The sequence below is a fragment of the Calonectris borealis genome, chromosome 5, assembly GCF_964195595.1.
Source record: "Calonectris borealis chromosome 5, bCalBor7.hap1.2, whole genome shotgun sequence".
NCBI classification, from domain to species: Eukaryota; Metazoa; Chordata; class Aves; order Procellariiformes; family Procellariidae; genus Calonectris; species Calonectris borealis.
The window spans coordinates 41647785-41670071 of record NC_134316.1 but is presented as its reverse complement, the minus strand read 5'-3'; the positions used below and the strand labels follow the sequence as shown (position 1 = coordinate 41670071).

General features: G+C 35.9%; 1 protein-coding gene across 2 annotated transcripts in view; it reads right to left on the bottom strand.

Annotated features, from left to right (window-relative positions):
* TTBK2 (tau tubulin kinase 2) overlaps positions 1-22287 on the bottom strand; it is a 74558-nt gene that overhangs the window by 18691 nt on the left and 33580 nt on the right. The window contains exons 6-13 of one of the 2 annotated variants that reach the window (XM_075152023.1): positions 16229-16294; positions 15563-15655; positions 14441-14566; positions 11224-11381; positions 9409-9625; positions 7809-8020; positions 6010-6613; positions 622-870 (exon numbers count right to left, since the gene is read on the bottom strand). In XM_075152023.1, coding sequence (XP_075008124.1) covers positions 622-870; positions 6010-6613; positions 7809-8020; positions 9409-9625; positions 11224-11381; positions 14441-14566; positions 15563-15655; positions 16229-16294 — 1725 coding nt within the window. The remainder of the gene's footprint in view (positions 1-621; positions 871-6009; positions 6614-7808; positions 8021-9408; positions 9626-11223; positions 11382-14440; positions 14567-15562; positions 15656-16228; positions 16295-22287) is intronic. The other variant, XM_075152024.1, reaches the window with a different exon arrangement.

The following is a 22287-nucleotide window of genomic DNA, read 5'->3' as shown; positions in this document are numbered from 1 at the left end:
ATCTTCACTGTCTATACTGCAAGCAGTGGAACAATTCATTAATTGTTCATTCCCAAAGTAGCAATTTGACTATCTCTAGATCCTTTCTTCTCACATTAAAATCATTTAAGGTAGTCCAAATTTTAATATGTGTTCCCAATTCAAAATCCACCTGGTAATGATTAAAGGAACACATTTTTAAAAAAAAAAAAAAAAAAAAAAAGAGAGAGATATATTTTAATCTTACTTTTGAAGGAGCAAAAATCTGTTTTCTAGATTTTATAATCCTACCTTTTTCAAGAGAAAATCCCTCTGAGGAAGTGAATCTATCTTCTAGAACATCCATAGATGCAAGGTGCTCCAGATCATAACCTGAATAACTGCTCTTTAAGTATCCCTCTCTCCAATTTTACTTCTTCTAAGTGGGACGATATATCTTCCTCAGAGAATATTCCTGACTCGATTCCTGAACAAGATCCATTCTTACTCCCTAACTTGATCTTTCAAAATATTTTTTAGAATGTTGCGTATAGCAGTATGACTAGCACATGCCTACTACCGGAGGCAGAGCAACTAAACATTTTAAACTTTGCAGATGACTGCTACAATGCAGTCACTTTTATGAAGACAAGGCTTAGTCACCTGCTGAAGTTGTGCTTTTGAGATGCGAATGACAGGGGGGAACTTGTTGCCACAGGGAATGACAGGAAGCTGCCTACGACCAGTTGAGCGGGAGGAAGAGGAGTGGCTCTCAGCTGATTGACTCCTTGGTAAACCAGCCTCTTTCAGAGGATCCGAGAGGATGGATAGATAGGCTATAGGGCTCATGGTGCGGAGGATGGGACTTGAAATTCTTGGAGTGGAGAAATGCAGCATATGAGATGAGTTGAGCTGTGAGAACAACACGGCGGGGAAGAAAATAAAGTTTGAAAATCAGTATTTTAATAATTCTTGTTTATGTCTCGTCTATAGGCATTTTCTTAGAAGACCATATGCACAACTCCTTCACAGGCTAAAAGCTGACAATTTAAGAGGTATCTTAAGTCTAATCTTCACATTTTCCATCAATTTTTAAAAACCCAGCATTAAAGTCAAAAGTCAGCATCCTTTCTCTAGCTGGCTCCTACCTTCAGTCAGTCAGTCAGTAACAATCTAGGACAAATTTAATAAACTAACACAGTCTGTTCAAGGACATTGCATACACAAACCAGTTGATTGTTGACTGGTCCTTGCAAATACTTAGCACATCCATGCAACAACACTGTTTTCTGAGATTACTATATTTTTAGCATATACACCCATTGCAGGCTTTACAAATGTGACTGTACAACTACAGCTACAGCAGCGTATATTAAGAACCGTAGCTGACAGGATTAATCAGTAAGATTAGTACTAAAAAATTTTCATGAAATTTCCCAAATATGGGATTGAACTAGAAGGATGCACTGGCCTGGAGAATCCATGAACAATTGCTTCATCTTGAACTACATCACTTAAGCATTTAGAAAAGAGGGAAAAAAAAAACCCAAAAACAACAGGGACTGTAAAGTCAAAGTGTTCCAAACTAATAATTTTAGAGAAAGTGCATTTTCAGATTGGTTATTGATGATTCTAATAAACATATAGCTTTGACATACAACTCTGAAGTCAACTGATTCTTTGCAAGATCTCTTCCAGCGCAGAATAAATATCTGATGGTGAGACATCTAAATACCTGTAAATGAGACTGCTATATACAGTTTGCAAATCTTTGTTCCAAGTGTATTTAGACAAAACCACGAAGAGTAGAGATATGGAAAATTTTTGCAAGCTTCATGAAGGTGATTTTCTGTTTCCTACAGAAAATGGTATTTGCCATCTAATCTGTATTCCTTGGAAACAGAGAGCACCTATCAAGCATTTCAGTTTCCAAGGAAAAGGTACTTTCAATCCTAAAGCTTCAGTTCCCATAATGCATAGCTGTCCCTCAACTGGAAAAAAAATAGTATTTCCAGTGTCTCATAAAAGCAGCAACTGAGGATAGAAGGTACATGAAAATTAAACAACTTAGAACTCGCAAATAAATGGAAATTTAAGAGCAGGTTTTTGATACATAATAGTATTTCAATGTACAAAACGCTAATTTCAGCAATATTTCTAAATAATAAAAATAAGTAGATTCACAAAGTCAAACCTCTTCTATAACCATGCTTATATATATATATGGTATTAGGTTGTCAACCAAGTGTGACCAGAGAAAACTGTTATTTAATTTAAACTGAAGATGAAAATGGAATTAGCTGTTACATATTGGATTACTTCAACTCCGTTATTTATTTTTTGCTGAAATATCTGCCTGACAAATATATGTTGCAAAGTTTTGTGCATGCACTGTATGGCGTTCACTGCAATTCAATACAACCACAGTAAATTAATGAGGTCATGGTTCAACAACACAGCAAGTCCAGCTTTAGGCTCTTAGTACCAGATCAAGGAAAAGAAAAATAGAGCTCTATGATGCAAAGTGCTGCTCCAGTGTAAATTCACCATTAGTCTAGATCAGTTCAAATTCTTTTGACAGATTAACGTCATACCAGCAGATATTACAGCAAACCAGGTACTGTCTGTCCTCCTGCAGCCAAAGTCAACATAAAGCCATTATGAAAGCATAAAGTCAGCATATATACCCTAGCATATTCTGAATAGTTCAACAGAAATATGACCATGTGCTCATGACTGAGCCAGATCAAACTGGTATTTGCTGGTAGCACACAGAATCTGTATTACAACTGGAAAACCATGACTGGCAATATGAAAATTAGTTCTCTTACCTGCGGGTAAGGTTTTTTTCATATTACATAGCATAATTTGCTGGAATTTCTTATGCCTGAAACTTGCTCATCCCTAAGCCAATAACTTACATATTTTTCTCTCTTATTTTTTGAGTTCAGGTTTCCTTCCTGAACTGCTACAACTTTACATTCTTATTACAATATTGATGCTGTGTGAAACAGGTAAGAAATTACATTATCATCAATTACAGGAAATGCACGTACACACACAATTTCAGGAAGAACATTTATCTACAAATGGAAGGACTGCAGACCAGCAATTTCTTTCCTTCAGGAGAAAATAAAATTATGGGTGAGTATATGAACCTTTAGTTTCTCATACAGAAACATCCTTGCTACTACTTACTACTTAAATAGTGAGCAACAAAGCCCTGAAAGAAATAAAGAAAGAATAAAGAAGAATCATCAAAGTAAAAATGAAAAATAAAAAAAAAATACATAAAACAGGAAAACATTTTGTTCATTCACCATTGAAGTAATTGCTTGTATATTTAACAAAACTATCAGAATAAGCTCAAAGAACATAAATTCATCATACGTTCTCCTAAGTGATAGTGAAGCAGGTCACTAGAAATCCATATGGGAGGTATATTCATAAGCACAATGACCATGAATGCTGACATGTCCTAGAGTTTCAGGCCGTTTGAAATGAGTAAACTGTTTCAGAAATTATATTAAGCTATTATACTACTATAATTTCAACATTTATTTTTAACCCCTTTTACTAATACTTCAGTCGTTTGATTTATGGTCCTAAACTTACATTCTTGGATCCGAGCTTGCTCTTAGTAACTGGAGCAATATAATTAAATCAGCAGAAAAGTAAAATACGACCCTTTGCCCATTATTTGTATTGTCAGGAAGGTGCTACCTAAATAAAATTACTAAAAAACAAAAACATTTGATCCACAAACAAGGATCGCATTCCAAGAACAGTTTCAGGTGAGTAAATGCTTTGAGGAAGAAGGAAAAGGACTCTACCAAACAACTCCCTAAGGTCATCAGGACTCTGGAATAGAGAGAACTACTATATGAAGAGGCATATATATACTGACTTCCTGTGAAGTGACTAGGACACTGACCTAAAAAAACAGCTAGGTTCTGGTACCACCTCAAGGAATATTTAAGTATCTTTTATGAAGTGGAATACCATCAACGAAGGACAGAAAGAACAACTCACCCCAAATATCCTCCTGGGCTTTGTTTGGCTTTCAAGGGCTAATGAAGTAGATGGAAGACTACCACAAATTGCCATCACAGTTGGAATAGATACACTGCATAGACACACTCTGTTCCCAGTTTCTAAATCGGTCAAATAATTTTCTTTATTCCCAGTTCAGTTTATATTTTGAATTCCACATGATTCACCTTCAAAACAGCAAGTTATTTCCTGCCATTCACCTTGCCCTCACAGCACTGCTTGCTCTTCCAGGATAATATAAACCATATTAATTTCCCCCATTTTTGAGGTAATGACAAATATCCCGTACCTGCTTGCAATACCAAACTAAAATAAAATCTCACCCCAGTGTCTACTTCAACCAGTATTTCTTCCAATACATCTTATAATTAATTGACCTTCTTTATAACTATTTTGGCTCCCCTGCTCAGAAGCTTCTTCCTTTCCAGATAAAGATATTGTCTATGTAGTACATGGTATTTATATCACCTCTACTTTCAGTTTTAAGTAAAATAGGTATTTCCCCAAAAAGAGCCAAGTTTGTATAAACTGAGACAGTGCATTTGCATACAAAATTGCAAGCTGTTTTTTAACGGCTTTTGAAATAAAAACACCTGATAATTAGTATTTTTTACAGGACTAAGTGTTGCTCTTTCTTGTCTCTTTTACTAAACCAATATTAAAATACAAAAATTGAACAACTGAAAACAACTAGCAATGTAAATTAATTTTTCACCTTTACAAATTTCTAAACCATCAAAAACTCTTTCATGCAACTAATATTTCAACTTAAATCTCAAAAATCTTCTGTTGTTTAACACAGTTCTGTATTTTGAATCATGCAAAATGAATTTTCTATAAACTACATAATTCACAAAGTATGATATCTAAATATAATCTTGCATGAACAATACGATCTTGCATTTTCCGTGAGAACCTAGGTATATTTGAAATTCTACTGTACAGCTATAGTTAATTATATTAAGTAGTTCATTTTCACCATATAGGATATTCCACACCTTACAATAAATGAGTGGTTGGTGACAAGTTTCTTTTTCTAATGAGCTGGCTGTAACTTTCATAAAAAGTGGTGATAAGTAAGGGAAGAGTACAGCCAGGTTTATTGCCTCAAAGGAGTTTGAAAGAATTGTCCTTTATATCATAGATGACACAATATCTACTGAGAAAAGGGGAGAAATAAAACCAGGAGCTGATTCCAATCATTTAACTATTAATCTCCCTTCCTCCTTAAGTCAAGCCAAAGAAGTCTTTGATTAGAATCAGTGACAGAGAAGAAAAAAAGTAAATGTTCAAAACCTGTGCAAATGAGAATTCTTTAGACAAGATAAAGAATGCAATGGAAAGAGAGGATGTAATGAAAGCAAACAATCTGTCTTTGTAAAGAGAAAACTCTGGGAGCAAAGCAGTAGTAGCAAAATTATCTTGGAAGTGAGAACTAGCAACAATTTATAAAAGCCAACAAGTTGTTTATATAAGAACCATTAGAAATTTCAGAAGAAACAAAGGGAATTCCAAAAGAAAACACTACACCAATAATGGTGAGAGCAAGTAACTCTGCTTCTTTAATTTCAGCCATTTAGGCTGAAACACATGAAACATTGTAGCACAGTATTTTACATATTCATTGTAATTTTATGTTTATGTACTGCAAATATAATAAACATATATTTGCATGTGTGTCTCTCACTGATCAGGAATCACTGCATAAAGAGCTTCTTTTTATATATATTTATATAAAAATATATATTTTTTTTTATTATTTTTACTGAGGCCAGTTCTGTGGATCATACCTGCAGAACTAATAGCCACTTCCATGGGAAAATGTAAACACTTATAACAGAACATGGAAGATCACTCCTCAAGAATCAAGTCCCATATCTCATGAAACCAGGAATTACTGCTACACTTTGTATTTTAGTCACTGCCTTTTCCCTTACTATCTCCTCATATAATTCTGAATAAAGAGAGGTTCAATCAAACAGCGACCGTTTCTCTTACCGGAGTGAGTGCTCCTTCTGCTTGAGCTTCCATAGGACTTGTAGGGGTGGCTGCAAGAAGCTGTCCAGCAGCTCCAGACAAAAGTTCCAATTTATCTGTAAGCTGTTCAGAAGCAGCAGGATGACACTCCATGGCTAGAACAAACTCCACCCCTGAGGTCTGGTTCTTGGCAGGGACACTGCTTCCTGCCCAACCACCCTGTCTGGGCTGCTCTTCTGGAGGGGTCTCCTCTAGAACTTGTAGTACCTCTGGCTCTTCATCTGAGGGACTTCCAGTCGTTTTGTGCCCTAAAGCCTCATTTGTCCTGAAGTCCTGCAAGTCCCGTTCCTTATCTATTATCACCCATTCCTTAGAATCAACCTCCTGCCTGCAGGAGCTTAAGTTGACAGCTACAAATCCATTGCTAACAACACCATCAACATGTTCTGGAGAACTAGCTGACACAGGCTTTGAAGCGTCTGGAAGATATTCTTCATCATAGTGCCAAACATGGTCCATGCGGGCAGTCACAGGAGCAGGAACTGGTGTTTTCTGAGAAAGAGGAGGAACGGCAGCAACAGGAGTGTCTGCCGCAGCATTCAAGTCTTTCTGCATCTTCTCCAAACTTAAGAAAAGAAGTTAATATCTGAATTAGTTAAGAATTAATTAAATAATGTAAGCCACATTTGAGTTTTTTCAGTAGAGGAAAACTAGATTTATATTAAAATTTGTTGTCATATTTTAGAACAATCTACAATGGTTGAAAGATCTGCAATTTGAGACAAATAACTCTGATGTCAAGTAAAAACGGGCGGATGCTCTTAGAAATTTGCACATATTGGAAGTGTAATTGTAATGTATTGTATTGTAAATGTAATTACCAAAAGGGAGAATAGTGAGCGGATACCAACTCAGTGGTGAGGCTACCACCAGATGTCCACTGTACTTAATTTATGCTACAAAACAGAGACTCAAAGCAGAACAGAAGAAACAGATGTCTCCAGCAGCAGTTAGTAGATGCTTTGAAGAACAATGTTATTGATTGTTTTGATTGATTCCTTATTTATGCTTTGCATAACTTGCTTAATCAAACAAACCCAAATTCCTAACCCCCCTATGATGTATTTAGAAGGATTTTGCCACTGTCAGCATCTCAGCTGTCTTCTACTGTCCCCACTCAGCCTCTGCCTTTCAGTCAGATTTCACTGTGTCCTTCTCCCCTTATTCTTTCTACACATAGGGAAATTGATTGAATCTGTTCTCATACACCTGTCTCTTCTCCACCTTCAAATTCCATTTTAAGACCCTGGTCTTCTATCAAGATTTTTTTATGTTCGTGCAACACCTTTGGGCATAACTAAACCTGCTGCATGCAGGTAGATTTCTAACTTTACTTCATAACTCCACTTCTCGTAAACTGTCCTTCTCATGTCATATAATTTAACCCCGTTACCTCTATTGAGCACTTGATGTCATCATTCTTATTTAGGATGAGTTGTACTGACTGTCAAGAGTATCCCACTGAAGAAGAAGGTAATAAACATCAGGATTACACCACTAGGTCTTGAAATAAAAAATTCTCAAGTGTGGAAGTCCAACTTCAACTGTATACTAGCACTGATCTTTTTTCAAAGAAGCTGCCAAGTGGTGAAATCCATTAATCGAGAAATATTATGAACATAGTAAATACTTTGCTGTAGCTTGCATAAGCATAACTCAGCAGCTCCATTCCTGGTTTTCACATGGTACAGGAAGGATGATAGTGTCTTAACTACATATCCTGAAAAGATCGAAGCATAAAAATAAAATAATTTCCTTACCAGGTCTCAAGAAATTTATCAGTGTCTGGCTTTGACTCCAACATCAGACGCTTCTCCAGTTCAAAGCTGTGAATTGAACGTAACTTTCGCACCAGTGGGACATCTCTGTCTAGCTGGGTGGTCTCTGAGCGAACACGAATTGGAGAACCGAGACTTGGTGCATTAAGCATTCCATTCACTGGCCCATGGCTGTTTTCTTCCTCTGTGGCAGCCTGTGCAAAAAGTAAGGTAAAAATGTAACTCGCTAAGAGTGGCAAAACAGAGGAAGACAAGGTACTACATGGTGAAATACCATCCAGGTTTTTAGCCAGTGATAAGCTAATTTGTATTTGTAATGGTTTGTATGTTCATGCCATAGTTAAGGTAGTTTAGATATGCTCTTCAGCACACACCTGCAGCAGACAGAATAGTAGTAATATACTAGTTCTGGGTAGGCCTGAGAACAGGAGTCTCAAAAACCCAGTAATACACTTACATTTACTCTAATATTTCACACCCATCTCCGATATTTTCTTTAATAGTAGTCTGAAACCCGGCACTTGGTAGCAGCTTCAGTCTGCTTTACAGTCAAGTGCTCTTATTAAAGAGAAGTTAATTTCCAAGCCGTCTTTATGATTCTCTGGAGCATGTAACACTGTTATACACTAAATCTAGTAGATATTTCTGTAACTTAGAACTATGTTTTAGTCCAACTGCATTCCATCTTGTATACAGCTGGACATAATTTAGAGCCGGGAAATCATGACCATCCCTAGTTTCAACAGGTATAACTAATAGAAAATGTCTGTATTTAAACCAGAGCAATCTCCTTTCTCCCTCTTGGACAAAAAACAAACAAACAATTTGAAAATAGGCACCATGCCTTATTATTTCCCACAACACATTTTTTTCTAGTAAATAAGAAGTAACAGCCTCAAAACTAGACAGCTCTCCTAGCTAAAGAACATTTCAGTAGCAGATCCCTCTTCATGTTCAAAACATTTTTATACCAAGAAACAGGGCTACATTTGTTGGAGTATGAAATGCTGTGATTGTGAGCAAGGGAGACAGGAACCATTTCGCAGAGACCACTTTTCAAAATTAAGCAGCATTCTCTTCTAAAGACTAGCCCATGAACCTCTATGGATTAGCACAAAGGTATCGTATCTTATGGAGACAAAAACACCAAGTGAATTAAATGGATACTGCCAATCACACTGTCAATCTGTCAATTGAAGAATAACATTAAACCTGTTTTTGTATATTCTGTATCTAACTTCTACACATGCAAGATGCAGGAAATTTGCTTTGGTTTCATTCAGTGAGCAAGAATCAAAATTATGGCTGAATATGAATAAACTACAAAGAATCTCAAATTATCAGCAATCTACTATTCATCATAAAGACCTGATAAAGTGACACAAGGCCGAAAAGCTTGTCTGCTTGTTCCAGTATATAAATCGCTCTAATAAAACATGTTAGCTTTACCGTAGATCTTGTTTTCTTAGACCATTCTGGCTAATCAGTATTAGTAAGACTGCACTATTAATGATATCTTATGTGCACTATGAGGACAGGAAACTGTTTGAAGATGGTCTTCACAATGCATATTTGTAAGTACCTTACAGATCCCTAGTTTTATTTTGTTTCTGTTTGCATCCATTTCTTCCCAAACATCTTTTTCCTGAGGACGCTGATGCCCAGGGGATCCAGGTAGTTTCTCTGGTGAGACACCAACTGGAATTCCATTCTCTCCATCACTGAGCTGTTCATCAGGAAACACTTCATCTGTGTTTTCTCGCAGCAAATCTCCTGGGATAGGAGTGGCATTGGCAATTCTACAAAAGTTGTTTAAAAAAAAGAAAAAAAAAAGAAAAAAAACCAGAAAGATAAAAATTTTGAGGCTCTAATGTGTTTCTTGAAATTATTTTCTACTCTAAATTATTTTCTACTCTACTAAAAGAAAGAAACAAGAAATTACAAGCAAAAACATGCTTCTGAGAAAACTAAATCTTGTAAATTATTTAATATAAAAAAACCTACTTCTTGGCTTTCATAATTTAGGTTTCTTTAATTTAGGCACGTAACAAAAGGTGTAAATCAAAAAACAATCACTTAAAACCTGTTTTTTTGAAAGTTTTCAAAGCAACTTCTAAGAAAATTTGTTAGAGATCAGGTCCAGGTTCAACTTCGCTCCTGACTCTTCTACACATATTTTTCTATTCAAAAAAACTAACGGCAACTTTCATAATACAGTTTCCTTTTCCCCAAAATTTGGTAAAATAACAAAACACACTGTGTGAGGAAGAGAGATCACTCAGCAAACTAAATGCAGTTTTAACCACTATTCTTATCAAAGTGCTATTTTGGTCCAATTACTGATAATCAAAACATAAGCATAACGCTAACAAGACATTACATTTTAATTAAAGTTCTATAGTCCCAGTGACTTGGGACTAAATAGGGCTAAGGCTTAGCTCATCTGAAACAAAAGCAATGCTATCCCTAAAAAGTGAATGGTCAGAAAGTCAATTAAAAGTCATTTCTTTAAAGTCACCAAAATTGTTAACTGCAGCCAAGACTATCAATAACTCCAGTGTGATGCTTAGCGTGATAACGGGACTGAACCATGTGCAAAACCCCTGTCAACTTCAGTGTGTTCAATAGTGCAGACCGCACACCTGTGTAATATTAACACCAGTTAATGTCTTGACTGACATTTATTTTAACACTTTTTTTTTTAAGTTACCTTGAAATACTGGGAATTTAATACATTCTACATGAAATTCTGGCGTTTTTCAGCCTCACTACGCTGTTAAAACTCCCAGGTCACAACCTTCGTGACTCTTAGATAAAAAGTCAAGGCCTACTCAAGGCCTAGAACAGGCACAAAGTCTTCCTCCTCACCCACAAACACCTCTTATATTCTTCAATCCCCTGAGATGAGTATGGGTATTATTAAACATCACATCTCGTCCAACTTACTTAATCACAGAAGGTCTCAAAGACTACAGTAAATATTATTTTAAACATGACTGAAATCTATTTCCAAATTTCCTATAAAGATCTATTCATTTTTCAAAGTTATAAGGAATTTGCAGCTAGTAGTTTATTCCAAACTTACAGAAAACAATGGGTTATTTCCAGGCAGTTAAACTTAGGACGCATCATTTAGTTTCACAAAATATGATTCAGCAAAGGATGGACTAGCAAATTTACTGAGCTACTATTTTTTATTGCTATAAATTTAGGACTGTAGTGCTGATCTTTCAGGATAGTATAAACAGGAACCCTAAAAAGGGAAATACTTCAAGTGCTCCCAAATCTCCATTCCTCCATTTATTCAACATCCTGCAGAAAAAACCTAAATTATGGAGATAATTTCCCTTTGGTACTCTGCGGCTGCTTTTTAAGTGACCACAATGTGCATACTTACCCAATTGCAGCCGGAGTAAGACGGGTGTGCAACTGAGGTGTGGTTGAAGTTGTTGTCGTTGTCAGAGAGCCGTCAGTTCCACTCTTCTCCCAGTCAAAAGGGTCACTTTCAATAACCCCAAACGTTTTCATGCTATTGTCAAACACAGACATGAGAAGCTAAAAATGAAGAAAAAAGTTAATAAGCTTCATTTTTGTCTAAGAGACCAAGCAACTAAGAAATATCCTCCTGTAATACTTCAACATGTCTCTTCTTTAAGACTTTGACTGACAACAATTTTCCAAAAAAAGGACACAGTTCTTTATATTAACCATTTTTCCAAGTCAAGATATGCAAAATTCTGGTTTATTTAAAAACAAATTAAAAAAACCACATCCATGTTTTTATCAGTAAAGAGACACAAAGGTACACCATAGGCTTCCATAAAAAGACAGAAAGACACACAGAGGCATGACTACAGTGCTGCAGAATAGCATTCAATGGCTCTCCAGCAGAGCAAGTTAAAAGAATGTATTTGGTAACGCCATTAGAAACCAAGGACATGTATGAGAGTACATAGGGAAGGATACTGATTTGCCAATTCATACATTTCTGTCATTTAGAACCATGTATCATTTACTTTATCTAAGGCTGACATTCATCCCACAGAAATGTCACACTGGAAGCTTTCCACCCTCATTTTATGCTATGAAAAAGCATCTAGAACAATTTGTGTCCACGACAGAGAAAGAAATTGCATCTACTTTCCTCTCCCTGTGAAAAAACTTTGTCTCATTCTAGTCACTGGTGGGAAGGCTGTGTCCATATCACATCATCTCTTACTCTGTAACATTTCTAAAAATAATCTCCTCTCCCCCCCCCCCCCCCCCCCCCCCCCAAAAGCTAAACCTCTAGTTTTCATTCTTTCGTCTAATCTAGGATGCTGAAAATTTTTCTCTGGCCTCCTTTAAAAACACATCCCCTTTGGCAACTTAAAACAGATGGGAAGTTTGCATCATTTTTCTTGTACAAAGTGGTCGTATCCTTTTAACCTTACTCAAGAACCTTCGGTGTGCCATCTATCCCAGTCAGTTCTGAAACCCTTCCGAACTGCACAAAGCCATAGGCCACTCTCTGTCCTATACGTACTCTCCTTTATTCTCCTCTTCCCATAAACCTTAAGCAGTCTCTCTGAAGTAATTTTTAAGGTCATTCTCCTTTTAATCTTTCCTACAATTTCTATTATAATGCAAATACAAACTCAAATGCTTAATGATGTCAGGAGGCTGAGGCAATGTGTGCATAAATACCTGAATAAAATAACGTATCTGACATTGCCAAATCAAATGTGGATTCTGGGCCTATGTCATGAATTTTTTAGACTGTAAACTTCTCAAAGCAGGGATCCTGACCATGTACATTCTTGTTCAGTGCCTAACCGTAAATACGAACAAAGAATGATACATATTGAAGGTATGAATAACATTGCTAAAATAAATACTAGTTAAGAGAGACCAGAGCTTAAATGACCATGAAAAGTAAAGCACTTTCACCGCTCTAAATAAAACCACCCTGCTCTGGTCTAAAGCACACAAGCAAGACCATGTCGGAAGGCTCAGGCTGCAGCTACACAACTGCAAATGTTCCATGACCAACCAGAGGACTGTAAATTACTGGGTTGTCTCTATCATGGGGAAACTCTGTCCTGGTATCACGTTAATCCCTGAGTGCATGTGCTGTGTTAGATACAAGTAGACCACAGAAAAAGGTTTTGCAAAAATATACCTGTTTATATGTTTTATCATTCAGGATATATAATGTAACTAAAACATATTTACCAGTCTACAATCAAGGTTTTTCTGTGCAACATCAAAATTTCCGCAATCAGTAATTTTTTACCATAGAAGAAAAAAATAAATCTGATTCATCTTTATAACTAGGCATACAAAACACTCAAAACTTTCTTCATCATTTTCCTCACTTAATTGTAAACTATAGAACAAATTGCATGGATATTTGTAATAGAAAAAGAAAAAAATCAAGGTATTTATTTTTCAGGAACACTGAACATTTTCTGTATTTGTAGTAAGATTTTTTCTTACATTCAAATTTTTGCACAAAATCAATTTTTTCTTTTTTGCAAATATGCAGAAGAATATACCAGTACCTTTAGAGAAATTCACTTACTAACAGGAAATTAGTTATCCCTTGAGATTTTCAGTTCTTATTTCCAATCTTATATATCTTGATTTCTCTGTTAATCTTACCAAGTAAAGCACAGGAATCATTCCTATCAAACTTACATTTCCAGAATTAGTCAGAATGATTTATTCATTCAGTTGAACCAATTCAGGTTGCACACCAGCAGAAAACCTTTCTTCTGGTTTTTCTGAGTTAGGGAGTTGAACAAATGCACAGAGGCAGACAGGTAATGCAAGTGGGAAGCTGACAGGAATGTGTGTTTCTGGGAGCCAGAGGGAAGGAACACAGGGACAACTTGTCGTGGTGTGATGTTAGATCGGTTCAACTTCTCCCACAGTTTGTGAGACTGAAAAAACTCTCAGTCTCTCCCTCCCTGCTTTTTCTGAGCATTTCTCTGCTGCTTTCCATATACCGCTATAGAACGAAGTTCTATCTTTGAGTTTTATTTATTGTTAAATCATGGGTCAACACTGAGTGAATAAGACACATATTCTACAGCATATCCTCTCAGCACCTTATCATGGAGCTGAGGCTGCCCATTTCAGCAGGTGATACTCTCTTAAACACAGAAAAATGTCTACTTTTCTGGTGATCTCTGTAAGCAATAATTCAGTCTTAAAAACCCACCGTGGCTGCATGTTGTGCTCTAGCTGTATATATTGTAGGTGCTGAGCTCTAGATTTTGGAAAACTGCCAGAATGACTATCACTGAGAAAACAAACTGATCGATTTAACTTAAGGAGCACCCACCAGAGGTTACGATACTAGGATAGCACCCGATCCTAATAGAATACTGACTGCAAAGCAACGGTCAATTGTTTTCAGAAACTTAACTGCCTTACTCTTCCCAAATGGAAAAAAATGATGTCTTTGAACCACAAAGTTTCCATGGCACTAGGTGGTCAATAAAATAATTGTGGTGGCACAATCCATAATCACTACCAAGGCTACACAATGAAATCAAAGGAAATTGAAAATGAAACATACAAATTCTGCTACTTAAAAATCAGAAAGACAAAATAGTAAAAATGTTCACCTGGTAATCAGGCTTTGTAAAGTAATCTAAATTAGAAATGTGATCCAGAAAGAGGTTGAATTCTTGAGGAAGATGTTTCAACATAAGTCTGTGCTCGTACCTTTCTTTAATGGAGCCCACTTGCTCCTAGGAATAAATAACACAACAAACATTAACACGCCTTCATTCTCCGCTACAACATATTCATCTTGCATCTTACAACCATTCAATACACTACTGGCCTGAAAGATGGGTAAGTACATTACACTGAGGAAGGCCATTCTACATCAGATAGCAAGATAAGAGATTTTGTCATGGCCCTCAGTGCACATGCAAAATAATGTACAAACTTCAAATTCAATATGAAAAGCCATTTAATTTTCTGCTGTGTTTGAATGCGGCCTGATATCAAGGACTGACATTAGACACTCCAACCCTTCTAAAAAGCATGCTTTAAAGATTTAAATATCCTGTTGCATCATATGAAGTTCAGTCACTTTTTGGTGTGTATTTGGTCATCACAGCATATTGCGTAAGATTAGTAAATCCTGTTTCGTGTAAGATGAGTAAATCAAAACCAAAAAAGAGACGCTACCTATATACCACATTGTCACCTACCAATGCATAAACCACATCAGAGAGAAACCTTGTTTCAATCTAATTTCAAAAGAAGTTGAAAGAAGTAATAATAGGCTAATTAGATGTTGTTTCTTCGCATACCTCACCTATGATACATGACTAAAGGCACTACTGCATATTGACTGATTCACTTTTGTTCATCGGCAAGTAAGAAATGCCCATTTCACAAATAATCAAAATAGATAAGAAATTCTAAATGTGTGATAGGTGAAATCAAAAAGTGGAAACAGGAAAATTAAGAAAGTGGCATATATACACTTACTTTTGCCTTTTAAAACATTTGCAAACTAGAAGCACAATCCACTTCCTGCCTAGAACAGTTCGTAAAATTTGATTCCTTTTTATACCATGACACTAGCAATGAGAACTAACACTAAAAAACACTGCAAAATGTAATGTTAAAATTAATGAATCAGTGATTCTTAGTGATTCTTTATCACAGCATTTGCTTGCAATCCAGAAGTAAACCTCCCTTGTGCTCTCTGGTTTTGCTTCTAGGTTTACCTTATCTTTTATTTTTCTCCAAGGCAGTTGCCCAACCACAAATTCCACCAACATGTAGAACAGGGACCAGAGGTCATCATGCCGACCCATTTCCTGTGAAAAAGAAATATTATTCTAATGCATCTTACAAACACCTATAAGACAAAAGGGAAGATAGATTCTTTACTGCTCTGGAGACTTAAATCATTATATATAAAAATTAATATAATCAACACTGCAAAACAAGTTCGTATAATTATATCCAGCAACTATTTTAAGTAGAAACATAAAAGTAAATTTCCATAGAAGATACAGAGAAAGAAAACAGAAGTTGAAGTATGTTAAAATAACATTGCAAATCTCTATATTCAGATTTCTTTAGCGTACGATGTTAAGACAACGTACTGGACATTATGTATTTATAAAGCTCAGCAACTTCACCTTTTTAACTTACTAACTTACAATACAATTGAACACCAAAGTTAACTATTAAAGCCACGATTATTTCTACAACAAGAACTGTTTTCACCCTCGGCTACTGTAAAGTATATTATCTTTTCCCAAAATTTATAAGTATTAATTTCTACATAATAAATGCACACATAAGAATACAAAAAAGGAAATCAACTGCATTACTGACTGCTTTCAGCTACATGAGATGGATATGATACAGATTGAGATACTCACTCTGTTTCTATGAGCGTTGATTGATGCATATCGTACTGTTCCGCGAAAACCAGCGACAGCTCGTGGCTGTCGGAAGAGAAAAAGAGAAAGATTCTCATTGTCAGAAATAAACCCTCTGACTACTTAACTTGGCATCTACAAAGTGAGTCCGGAGCCACAACAAATATCATTTGAGACTTTTTGTTTTATTTCAATTTACCATGTTTCTACAAGTTCTCAGTGGAAATCCAAGTAGGCACCACAGTGTGACATATTGTCATAGTTTTTTTAAACCATCTATTTATGTCAGTTTTTGTTCTCCACAGACATCAAGTCCTGTTTACGTCATCCCTCAAAAAAGCTATATGGCAGAACTATTCCTCTTTTTTCTCCAATAATGAAATTATTTCTTAGTTTTAACTATTAGAAGTTTGAGGTTTTAAATTATCACAGGATCTAAACCATAATGATTTCTTCCACTTCGCTAAAATATACCAATATTATGTGGTATGAACAGACAACCAGCCATCTATTGAAAAGTGCTAGCAACATTTTCACAAATTATTTTCTGAACTAGCAAACCAATCAATTTTTTGAGAAATTCCAAAAGCAGGGAAAGCCACGGGTAAGACTCAAACCTGTGGCTGAGCAATAAATAGCAAGGGCTGCACTACAGGCACCAATTAAAAATACTTCTTTCTTTTCTAGTTTCTGAACACTAGCATTTCCTTCCTAACACTCTAGATATTGTATGATCATAAGTCAATTGGTGTTTTATAATCACAGAATGTATTTTCCCATCGTTCTTTCCTTCAAATAAAATGTTACAAAAAGAATTACATAATTGATAATAGTCATAATTACTACATTTTTACAATTTAAAAAAAAAAAAAAATCAAACTGTGGTGTTATTACTTTGCCTCAGACAGATATCCAATCCATGCTAGCCCCTTAATTAATCATTCCATATAGAGAGAACTGCCAGAACTGCCAATTTTGCTTTCTTTTACACAGTCTTATCTTCCCAATCAATAATTCTTTTTGTTTCCTCTAACAGTGAATGTGAGAAACTTGAGTTATCTTCCTCACCTCTGACTTGTACTTAAAGGGGTATTGGTGATCTGTCTGCCTGCCCCAGACTCAAGACAATTCTTAAGATTTTAAAAAATTTTGCACAATACATTGAAAAGTTGTTTGATATACACACAAAGATAATCACCATACAAAATTATTACTCTATTAAGACAAAACACTTCAGTCTCCCCCCACCTATATATATATATAGGTATAATTTCTTCTTATCCACCAAAAGACACTATACTGAGAGCTATCATTTAAGTACGTCAGGAGCTGCCATTACTGTGAGTAACCCTATCAATTAAATCCAGCAGGATTACGCAGCAACATCTTTAAAAAGGATTCAACAGCCTATATAAACGATGTCTGCTAGAGGGGTACGATGGGAGCTGAACCCGTGTTAGTTAAGGTGGAGAACATTTTCTAGGATGTTCCTAACATGAACAGGTTCTCAGACAATATTCCTTAAATCTTAAGTTTTGCAAGTTATCGTAAAATTTAAATGGTGCTTGGAACACATTTTGTGTTCAGGCAGGATAGACAATTGAGTTACTATCTTAAATCTTGTAAGTATATCATATTCCATACTGAAAGTTACCCTGAAATGAAGCACAACACTGTAGTTGCAGAAATTTCACAGTACCACGCAATTATAAAAAGAATAGCTCAAAATGCTTTGGAACTGCTAAATTTCAGGAGAAACTAAATTCTTCAAAAAAAGGACGTAAGTCTCCTTCTTAGTAATTCTGAAGATTGGCAAACCATCCAAGTTAGAATAATACAGCATTGCTGCCAAGACAATCAAAATACAGGTAAATTTCCAAAAAAATGCAGTTTGATGAATAGCACTTCTTCAGAAGGGCACTGAGAGCTTAACTTTAAAACACCCGGAAATACAAATTCAGTAAATCCCAAGAGCATAAAATTTCAGAAGATGAAACCAAATGCTTACTGTCTTCAGCCTCTGGTCTGAATGTTAAAAAGGAAGGACTATATTCAGTTTTACTAAGTCAAATATTTCCATTCTTCTGAGAATAATGAAAAATATGAAAACTATGATGAAATGAGTCTTTTATTCCTAAGGTAACAACTTCAATTTCTACTTGATAACTAGCTTAAAAACATTCCAGTTGCTTGACAAGGAAATAAAAAGAGAGTAAGAAATGGCATATGGAATCGAAATTATCCCATGAAGTTTACAAAAACTAACAATCTGACCTATTCCAGTTCTGTCCTGGGGGAGAAAAGTCCGCGTGAGGAATATCGTTCTGTACCAACTCAATTGCTTTTGAATGTTAAAGTCACTGCCATCCTTAGACATTCTTATGAAATTCTTTGCCCTAAGATGATTTCAATTATCTGAGAATCACCTGGCTGGGGGCGGGAAGGGAAGAAAAAAAAAAAAGCATGAATATTGTTTTTATGTATTAGCTTACCATGAAATGAATTCTGAATTCTTTATCCCAGCAAGGATATCTAAATCCTTTTACAATCTCTTGCTTTAAAGCGCAGTTTGTATAAATCTGACTTAAGAGCATATGTAACTGTTACATTTTAAGACACAATGAAATACCTTTCAGTAATGCAGCTGGTTATTATTTAATAGTGGTATTATAATGCCACACAACAACAATAAATTCATTCTATTATGTCACTAACAACATGAATGATGGCTCTAGTAGCTCAAATCAAGTTTGCCCAATTCAGAATAGAATTTATAGACTAGTGAGCATTTGCAAAACTTCTGAAACTGTTTCAGAGCTTTTCATGCATCTCACAACAGCTCATGTAGTAAAAGAGAAATATTACAGGCAATAACAGCAACTTCCTGAATGATTCACCGCATTTTTTCAAATAAAATCCCCCTCTGCTATTACTGGTCATGTTAATTTGTTTTTAGACACCTCCAAATTTTTCTTATCTGAGCTCGCCTGTCACCAATTGAAGGAAAAAAAAAAAAGCGCCTTGCAGAAAGATTGTTTATAGTATTGTCTTCCAGAGGCCTTATCTAAGAAAGCTGCTACCACAGCAATTGAGCTTCCTTAAAGCAAAGTAGATTTCCTCGTTGAGAAAAAAGCTTAACAGGTCCATTTTTTTCTGTCATTACAGGTGACCTATTAAGACAACCAACAGAATCTATGGCATTTTTGGAGCATATAGCTGTAAAGGGCATTTGTACTAAAGAGATGGTGAATCCTACATTTGAATACATCTGTGAATTCCACTGACACCCTTGATTAAAATGGATCACATCTATGTTCCTTTCCATGAGAAATGTCATAATCAACATTCTGCTGGTTTTTCACTTGAAATTTAGTGGGGATTTTTTCTTATCAGTCACAGACTGGGAGCAACCACCACATCCAGGTGCTGTCTCAATTGCAGGGATCCATTAACAGTCCACTCAGCAGAGGATTCCATTCTTCATCTCTTCCATATTTAACAGCTTTATTTAGCTTGCATTCATTTCCATTTATTTATGGCAACTATTGTTATCATGTTTTTCCTTCAGATAGAGTAAGAAAGCTTTTGAAATAGGCAACTCTCAAATTGGCACAGGAATAAATGGGAAATTAGGGAAGAGTTCTTAGAATCTGGAGTCATACTTCTGCAGAAAAAAGAATTCCTACAAAACTTTGCCTTAAATCCCAGGTATTAAATTAGTGGTAATGCCCATACAGATCACAATTTAGTTCCTTTATTAGAATAAGCGATATAATTTCTAAGAAAGCTAGAGTTCTTCCATACTTATATTTGACACAAAACATTGTAAATCTTCTACAAAACTGTAACTTGTTTGGATCAGTTTACATTAAAAAGTTTTTTCTAATTAGCTCAAGCAGTGATCTGGAAGTCAGAGTTGTCTCAGATTTGATTACTATCACTAAATTCTTCAAATGTAAGTTAAAAAAATTATTTTGAAGAGACATGCATATGAAGCAGATCCAATGATTATGAAGAATTTTTCTACACGTAAGGGTACTTTTTAATGGAATATCAGTTTTCTTCGGAGGTGGCCCTGCCCTGGAAACACATGACAATGCCTTAGATAAACTACATGCAGGAAAGTAGGAGTTCCCAGAAAAGTGAACTATTTCCTCTAAGCACACAGGTTTGCAGATTCCTTGGAGACACTATGCTTACAAACCTGTCTGTGACTGTTGCTTCTTTGGAGGGGCTGTGGAGGAGGCAAATCACACTCCTTAGCTCAGTTCAGTATCTCTAGATACATGCTCTGGGTTTATTGCTCTGGGCGATGTTGTAAATGTTATGCAGAGCAAAATGTTAACTTTTTACTGCAGTCATGGAAACTAGATTATAAACATGAAAAAATAAGCCAATAATGATTCTTTACATTATACCTGACACACACCATGGTTCTTCCTATCCGTCAGGCAACGACTGAGAATGCTTAAGTGTCTTTAGGTTTCGGATTGAGAAACCAGCTCAAGCAGTGAACCCCACCTTCTCAGTGCTGCCTCTAAAGCAGAGTTCTAAAGCACATAGGGGGTTGGGTAGAGAAGCAGCCACCTACATTACCTCTATTTCCCTTTGTTAAAGGCAGAATCCTCCTTCCTTATCTTTTCCCTTTAAAAAGTCCATTTCCTAGTTCTTTTACCCAACAGGAATATATTTCCAGGATTGGAGCTGTACACAGTTCCAATTCTTTGGAACCTTTTTTCATACCAAATGGCTTTAACAATTCATATTCCTATCCCTCCTTTTCTGTGGATATAAGCTTTGCAATCCAATTTAATGCCTAGCATGTGTTAGCACCAGTTTAAAGTAAATGAAAAATTCAGGGATCATCTGGGTAAGGAAAGATCAAGCAGTTGAAATACAATTGCCGTTACAATTTATTATACAACTCAATTAGTTTTCACTGTATATACAGCTCTTCAAATCCACACTTTCAGCTCTATATAAAAACCACATCAGACACTAATAACCGAGTACTTGCACTTAGAACTCTTTATTGACCTATCTCCTACCAGTTGTCAGTGTGATACATTATTTGGACTCAGATCTACCTAAACAGAGGTTGTGATTTCCAAAAATTGATTGCAGCTGTCTGATCCTATGCTACTTAGTTCCAGCAGAAGCTGGGTAACAAGCTGAGTTAACATCTAACAGTACAATTAGATTTTGCTATTGTGGGTTCTAACAGACATGTGGTGACAAATGAAAATTTAACTCCAACTGCCTGTGCTATAAAGAGCATCACCATCTCCAAGACAGCAATATTTGATACACGAACCAGCTCCCGAGCTACTCAGTTTTCAATCTGGAGTATTTACTTAGCCAATGCGATGCACTAGCTGAAAACGGCAATCGTTCCAAAGCTGATTCATGAGCAGACAAAAAGTCTGGTGGGCTGGAGGTGGTAACAACCTACTAAGTGTCTGTCACAAAACTGAACTTACTGCAGTGAAAAATCACACAGGATAAATCTGCCATGTGTATGTTTGCTTTGCCCTGTGCAATCTTTCTTCTTCCTCTTATACCAGGAGCTGAAGCACAGATTACTGTAAGAGGAAGACTACCTACATAAGCCAGCTAATGCTCTAGCAGAGAATTTCCCCAGACAGCAGAATATTGTTTTACTTATCTTACTTATTTTACGGTTGTTCTGCATTATGGGAAGTCCTGTGCTCTTAGCAGTCTGGAGAACCGAGACCTTCATTTGTAATTGTTTTGTACATATCATATTTAGTATTTATAAATATAATACCATTATATACATTAAAGAGTTGCATCAATCCAGTAGTAGACTTATGCCAGTAGTAGACTGATGATGATGAGAAGCAACAGGTCTCAAGCAAGCTAATGTACATAAAATAACACACTTTCCTTCTTTTCTTTTAAACTATCCAAAATAATTTTTCATAACTCAGCAGAGAGTTTAGTCCACAGCTCAGAAAGAATTAGAAACTAAAGTTTCTGTTTTGATTTTGGTTTGCTTCTATTTTCACCAGGAAACAAATTTTACTGGACCAAACCAT